Below are 7,703 nucleotides of genomic sequence, written 5' to 3'. Positions count from 1 at the left end.
AAAATAAAAGCAAATTCAACTTGTACCTGATCCGATTCAAAGGGGATTTAATTATGGGCGCATTGGTACGTTGCTCGGATCCCGCATAGGACTCTGGATATAAAATCCAGAGAATTCCCTTACGACCAAAGGGAAATATCTTTCTTCTACTACATGTTGTTTAATCGAACGGCTTTTACGCGAAGGCAAACCAGATGCCATGGTTGGGGAGCATACATTTTTTTTGTTATTAATTCAAAGATCTGTTGTGCCTCTTCAGGCATAGCATGAGTTCTCGGGATGTTTATAACCAGAGTTTTAAGGGTGATCGGAAAGCGTCGACGATCCTGTCAAATAACATTTTTATGGATATATCTGTAACTATTTGAAACCTAGAAGAGCGAAGATTTATATGCTAAAATGACGCAGAAACTAATAACCTTTTTTCATGTATGCCCAAAAGGGTGAGTGCTGGCCCAGTCGGCCTAGAACAACATTCAAGCAATCTTGTACGAATTTGATCCAGTCACATTCAAGCTGCCTTATGGCTTCAACTTAGGGATTGAAACGATGAAGCAGTTAGTAAATACAATCACACAAATGTCAGGCATCCAGCTTCAGATATACATGTATCTCAATGCAGCACACGTACTCAATACGAAATTAACACTGGGATACGTTTGAAATTGATTTAAACACGCCAAACATCAAATTCTCAACTACGAAAAGCAAGAAGTCCCAGTGTCGCTGGCGAAGTGGGGGCCCATCCTTATTCGCGCATCAGATTCTTCGAAGTCTTGTTCTTGCTTTTTGGTTATCGTAGCATGCCCCCAGCGCATTCGTTATGAGCGCTGATGATGGTCGGTGCTAAGCACTTCTTCTTTGATCCAGGTTGCGCAGCTACTGTGTCGGCTTCTTCTAAGATTTTCCAGCTATCTCTTCGTTGGGGCAGTAAAGGTCTTCATTATGCCCTCCATCCCAGGGTGTGGCGTGGCGGATACCCAGAGACTCCATCCGTCACTTGTCACGAACTTGGACTGTAATATTCAGCCCATTCTCCTCGACATACCGGTGGAGCCTTCCGCGCTGAGAACTGGGTAGGCCTCAAATGCGTTGAAAAGCCACCACCCCATCAGTTTAATAAGGAGTCGATCCGTATCCATGTTAAGTAGCGCAGTCGCTCCTCCGATCCGCACCGAATGAGTTGAGAAGCGCGAGGGGTCAAATCCCAGTCTTGTTTCCCCCCTTCTGATCACCATCGCTACATCGCTCGCAGTGATTCCGCCGCTCTGCAGTGATAGTGCAGGGGTATTGTTTGCCGTTTTGAACTCCCGTGCGTCTCGGTGGACCCATCTAGCAGCACCAACTGGGCAGAGTACCTTGTCTCCGGTCTTGTGATGGTAGCGCACTTTTTTTGCTTCCGAACTGGTTATTCTTTGCTCCATTTAGCTTCAAACCCACCATGCTCGCTTTGCGTGGAGACGCCGTCTGGCATGCGTCGTCAACAAATGTTATAGCCGATAGCCGGACAATGTAGCTATGGGATTTGTCCCCCCTGTGAACAAGTATTCCGACTTCTTTGCAGGAAAAAGTAGCCGAGTAACAGGCCACACCACAATAACTGATCTCGCGGAAGTGTGAGGTTCATGTCGTTGAATATAACTCGCAACATACGCGCAGTCAGGGGCTGCTGCTTGGTGACCGGGTTAGTAAATCGACGGATTCCATGTAGAAGAATAGCGTGACTGGCATTAACACCGGGATCGTATCCTGCTGAGTTTCGATGGTACCAGCGAATCTCACAGAGCTTGCCGCATATTGTCGAGTAGGAGTTGCCCTTATTTTCACAATTCATGCCAAACTGCCACAAATATACTGCGTACGCGCCGAGCTGCATTGTGTTGTGGTTGACGTCTGCCTCTGTCAGCCACGGTTCGAACTTCATCATACTGCACAACCGAACCCATTGCGACCATGCCGAATTCTATTTCGGTCGTGTCGACTGGGCTAAAGCTCCTGCTTGCAATAGCGCTCCCAGAGACGCGAGAGATTTCTCTAGTCGTTTGGGATCTGCACTTCCTGCCAAGACGATGACAGACGAGAAAAAGTTAGTGCATGTGACAGGGATTGCCACACTCTGCTGCCTGCGTCCGCCATTTCGTTGTCGACCCCAGCCACGTGTGATGGTGTCGTGAAAAAAAAAGCATGTTGCTCTGATAAGTCGAAGCAGTATTTGCGCAATGAGATTCCTGCTAAACCTCTTGTTACTCCAAGCGACCGCCGACGTGTTGTCAAACCATAACTTAACGTGCGATTCGGGATTCCCGTCTCCGCTCTTCCACGAACGTCCCCATCTTAAAGTCGCGTAGACAACACTCATGAGCTCCCTAACGTTGATGCCGAAATCATTGTTTCCAGTTTCATTGAATTCTTGAATCAGCTGCTGCTGATCGTTGTCAAATTCAAACTGGAAGAACTGCTTATGAGCAGGAAAAAGTACGCACAGTCCTCGATCACCGGCATCCATGTGCACGTGATAATTGACCTTAATGTGAATCGGACCATCGGGATAGAGTTGAGGCTTCTTCACAGTAAAATAAGCTCAAACCACTTTAAATCCTCCACCACTTCTTGCGAAATCGGAGTTGACCCGAAGCGTGAAGACAAACGTGCATGTTCCGCTATTCGCTGGAAGAATGACGCTGCTGGACGTATACATGTCACCACGTGTCTTAGGCTGCCTACAAGGTTGTTCAGCTGCGTCCTGGTTGTTCGTTCGCGGCCGATGACCTCTCGGATCCATGCCAGCGCCTTCGTCATCTTCTCTGGAGGCATGGAAACTGTCAATGCATTGAGGTTCCAGTTCAGTCCAAGGGGTTTTCCTTCCTTGAACCAGATAGAAAACTTTTTCTCGTAGACAGTGGTCATCGATACTTAGGCCAAGATTCGCCTCGTAAAGTCGCGTGCCGACGTCAGCTTCAGTCGCGACATCACACCATGCCTTAGCATCGAAAAAGCCCTTGGCGCAAGTTGGTTGATCTGGCCACGTTGGGGCAGCACGAGCGTATAAATGATTTATCGCCGCACCAGCAACCCGGTATGAATAGGGCGATTTTTTCCAGCCAAACGTACAGTATAGGTCGGTCACAAGGATCCCCAGCTCCGGGGATCGTCCCTGAAAATCACCGAACGGCATCAGCAGCAACAGGAATATGGCGGAAAACGCCGTTGACGTCACCCGTCATCATATTTTGCTGACCTGGATGTTCGGAGGCCACATTCAAAATGCGTTTGGCAATTGGTTCTACTCCATCGTAAGAAACAGTGATCTCTTCTTCGTCTACCGTGGTGTCATTGATGGACGCTCCTTTCAGGAACGACAAGTCGTGTATGAGGCGCGCGTCCTTTGTCAAGTCGACATCACCCTTCTGGACGGCACTAAACGGGCTGCAAGTGATGTTTTCCAGGAAATTTAATAGCTCGATATCCAGAATAACATATCGATTTGTATCTTGACCAGCTCTGAGACTTTTGATGAGGCTGTTCAATGCGCGCCGAGCAGATCCCTGATTCTTCGGGATGGATTAGCTTCCTCGACCTAAATATCATTAGTAGCGACGCCTGTTCGTCTCCGTATCGCAGTTTCGCTATGTTTGCGAGCCTCTCTATTTTTTGGCACTCGTAGAATCGATAATAGTACGGGTTAGATTAATACGGTATTTTGTGGTTCATATGTAGTTCGCGATACCAGTCAGTTATAGGTGAGAACAAAAGGTTTCAGATCTTATTCCAGCCTCGCGTAGCCCTAGCTCTAGGTAACACAAAATGATGGCCCCAAAGACAGCGGTAACCAAATTAATTGGCCAAATCTGACAGTTGGTCACCCTTTAGAAATGCGTTTGGTCACGTGATCAAAAATCAATTGGTCACGTACAAAAAACTGCATTAAGGTGCTCATGAGCGATACCGACACAAACACAACGTTTGAACAGACGCACAAGATACACCCCATCGATGGAGGACACCGGGGTCTAGGTGACTTTAGTGCGCAAACTTGCGATAAGCGGCGTGGCCTAACGCATCCACAATAAGATGTCGGCCTGAGCCCCGTTCCACAGGTATGCGATACTGCAAGCATATCTTTCACGTTTGTCTGACAACAGCAAATATGTAAAATATTCCTTAGGTGATCACAGGAGCTGCTTGTGTTCATAAACTCACGGTGCTGATCATACTGGCGATTCTAGAGACAACCTCAATGCCGCATGTAGATAACCACTCGGCCAATTTTGCAGCGCGGTGGCATCGGATTGATGTTCATCTGCTGGGCGAGTAAGATGTCATTGGTGGAGCAAGACTGAGTGTACTTCGAAGTGTGGGGTATTTAGCAAAAGAAATCCACGAACTAGTTGATGACAAGGCTCACCGAGTGAGGCAACGTGAGCGTATTCTCTATGCAACTACGACAAACGACATAACAAGCATTGAGGTCCTCCATTTGACGTCAATAAGTATAACTACTAAATAAAATCTTTCTCACGTAAGTATGTTTTATTTTAAATTTAGTTGTTACTACTGTTTCGCTAGACATCACCCTCGTATTCGAACGAGTTGTCCTGGACATAGATAGCCTCGTCATCATTTTCCTCACTCATCGGGGACATGTCAGTGCTGTACCGCTCAGAATCTGCTTCTTCGTCAACTACATGACTATCCCTTTCGCTGCTCGATGCAGAATCCTCGATGTCTGTCACATTCGGAAATCTGGGTGCTTTTGGCAGTACGAATCCTGATCGCGCAGGTGGAACAGCTATTCCAGTTATCTGTAGTAGGTCACACTGAAAGAACGCGAACACAGTCGGGGGAAGCTGGCACTTCCGTAAATCTCTTGCCGATTGTATTGCGCTTGCCGGCTTTGATGTAAAACCAAAAGTGAACTATAAAGACATGTACGCCGACAAACCGCTCTACCTAGGTATCACTAGCGTCCCAGTGACAGCGTCCTGCAAGATAACGTCCTGGTAGCTCTCTGCCACGATGTATACCAGCCCGAGTTGACAAACATGTGCAGTAGGCAATCTCCTACGTGCGTGGCCTCATCTCATGGGCCACAGCACTTGATATGCACTTCACTGCGTGCGGAGCCACTACACAGTGGCTAACTACCAGCACATGCTGTCATAGCTCAACTACAGAGCTTTACTCACTGTATTGCGTGGTCGTGGTTGGGCTTTCATGCCGTCACCCACTACAGTCCCTCTCCAAGCCCAATTCGACCACTCAGTCTTTTGCTTGTACAAATTGTATTTCGAGTAACTCACCACTCAGTGATAGTTCAACTCATCGTGACTAATCACTCGACTAGTCAACCGGTCCAATTTATGTGACCAACTTCAACACGTTGCAGTTGAAGCAAACTTGACCATGCAAATCCAACAGAAAACGACCAGAACAGCCACAGTATCAAGGAAAAACCTTAATTTAGTGAAAGTAAAGTCATTATACTGAGGTGTATACATGTATACACTTTAGCTTCAACGTCGCTTTCCTGACGCTTCAAGCGCTTTGAGGTGACGCTCAAGCTTAGTGTCTTTGACTGCAGCAACGTACTGTTGCACTAACGTACTCACGTCTTTGTGCAGTGCTGCTAGAGGCTCCCACGAATCCTCTATTGCCTCTAATCCTTGCCACCCGACAAGGATCTCGTAGGCTCGGCTCGTGTCGTTCCACCGATGTCGAAGTAGCTCGCGCACGCGAAGGATGATGCCCTGAGCAGCCACGTGCTCCAAGAGCTCTTCAGTCACCTCGAGGTCCTTGTCGGCGAAGAACTTGAGCCGCGAGGCATGCACGTCAAGTTCCACGCCAGTAACAAGATGCTTCACCTTGAAGACATTCTGTAGTTGTGCTCCAGTGACAGCGTAGGGTCCAATCCATGTAACGAGTAGCTTGTTCTGTCCTTTCTCATCCACACGTGATCGTAGTACATAATCGCCCACGTTGAAGTTGACCACGTTATCACCTCGCTCTTTTTTCTTGTTCAGTCGTGTCTGCTTGAGGCGGGCATCTTCAACTGCTCTGTGCATGTCTCTGACACTAGCTCGTAGCTGAGCCAGGCTTGACTCGATCTCGGCCGAGGTTCGGGTCGGCTGGACACTGGGAGCCACCTCTGGCCCCAAGTATACAGCCTTCAGAGGCGAAGGGGGCTCCAGCCCGGTAAACAGCTCGCCCGGCGTCTTGCCTGCCAACGACGGCACGGCAGTGTGATTTAGACTTGCTTGTACGATAGGAATGAGCCTTGGCCAATCCCTGCAGTTGAGTTTGTAGTCCAGGATAAGTACCCGTAGAACTTGTAGGATATCCCGATTAACCCGTTCCACAGACCCGTTAATCCATGGGCTGTAGGTCGGCGAAAAGATTTGCTTGCACTTCAATCTATTGCACAGCTCGTTGATCACTTCATTCTTGAAGTGGGTTCCTTGGTCACTAATCCAGTCCTTAGGTACTCCAAATCTGCTGTGCCAATCCATGATAGCATCAGCCGCCACTGTACTTGTTGGTGTCTCACATTTGACAAGTTCGCAGTAGTGACTAGCATCATCTTTGAGCACCAGTAGATATTGTAGGTCACCGTAGGTTTCACCTAGGTAAAGAAAGTCCCAGTGGAGCGCTTGGTTTCGCTCACTGCATCGGTAGGTTTCACTCCAGGGCCTTGGCACCACCTTCCCCCCTTTTACATGATGGCACAGGAGGCAGCTTGCCAGAAATCTGTCCACGCATTTTCGAAGGAAAGGCACGTAGAAAATACGGCCTAGGTGTGCCAGCATAGCATCACGTCCTCGATGTCCTTGGGGGCCGCAGTGTGCGATGATACACAGGCGGCGGAGCAGATCTGTGGCCTCCACTGGAATGTACAGTCGATTGTCCTTGCGTCGAACCCCGTCATCACCTTCCTGCAGGCGCTGCATCTCAGACTTGTCCCCGAGTTTGCGTTGGGCATCTGAGATGGAGTTCAGATCGGGCCATACAAAGCCTTCGTCGTCGAGTGGCCGTAGTGATAGACGTTCATGTTGTTGTTGTCTACGGGTCTGAACTTTGCGTAAACTAATGGAACTTGGCGGTCGAGCCCACCTTGTTACCATATCAGCCCATACGTTGTCCTCCCCAGCGATGTGGAAGATTTCGTAGCGAAATTCACCGAGACGCATAGCCCACCTCAGTAACTTGCCACGGATATGCTTCTTCACAGTGTCGCTCGGAGCGAACACGTGAATAAGGTTTTTGTGATCACAATACAGACGAAACCCACACGGACGTAGAAGGAGGTGTGGCAGCTTGTCACATGCTGCCACAATGGCGAAAGCCTCCTTTTCAATCACGCTCCAGTTAGCTTGCGATCCCGTAAATGTACCACTCAAACAGTGAAGAAGGCGATGATTTTGCTCCCAAACAGGTTGACCACCTCTCCATGTCTCCACATCAGTCACTATCACACTCCATGCTTCGTTAGAAGCATCAGTGAACACTGAAAGTACTCCCTCTGGACTTGGATGTGCCAACATTGCAGCATCGGCGAGGCACTCTTTGACTTTGCTAAAAGCAGCCTTTTCTTCCGTAGTAAAACTGACTGGTAGTCGAGCTGCAACTCTCTTAGTCCGTTTTCCCTTTCCCAGAGTCAAGTCAAGGCGCGTCTGCAACGCTTTCACATTGCCTGCATAGTCTACCAG

General features: G+C 48.5%; 2 protein-coding genes across 2 annotated transcripts; both read right to left on the bottom strand.

Annotated features, from left to right (window-relative positions):
* Positions 1 to 1,963: 1,963 nt before the first annotated feature.
* On the bottom strand, positions 1,964 to 2,907 carry PPTG_03280 (hypothetical protein; the record flags this gene model as incomplete). The annotated part of the gene is made up of 3 exons (XM_008895957.1): positions 1,964 to 2,058; positions 2,248 to 2,563; positions 2,725 to 2,907. The coding sequence occupies 3 exons, from the start codon at positions 2,905 to 2,907 to the stop codon at positions 1,964 to 1,966; spliced, it is 594 nt and encodes a 197-aa protein (XP_008894205.1).
* Positions 2,908 to 3,161: 254 nt separating this feature from the next.
* Positions 3,162 to 3,991, bottom strand: PPTG_21259 (hypothetical protein; the record flags this gene model as incomplete). The annotated part of the gene is made up of 2 exons (XM_008896512.1): positions 3,162 to 3,426; positions 3,978 to 3,991. The coding sequence occupies 2 exons, from the start codon at positions 3,989 to 3,991 to the stop codon at positions 3,162 to 3,164; spliced, it is 279 nt and encodes a 92-aa protein (XP_008894760.1).
* Positions 3,992 to 7,703: the final 3,712 nt, after the last annotated feature.

This window comes from Phytophthora parasitica, assembly GCF_000247585.1.
Source record: "Phytophthora parasitica INRA-310 unplaced genomic scaffold supercont2.4, whole genome shotgun sequence".
Lineage (NCBI taxonomy): Eukaryota > Oomycota > Peronosporomycetes > Peronosporales > Peronosporaceae > Phytophthora > Phytophthora nicotianae.
This window is presented reverse-complemented; position numbering and strand designations above follow the sequence as displayed.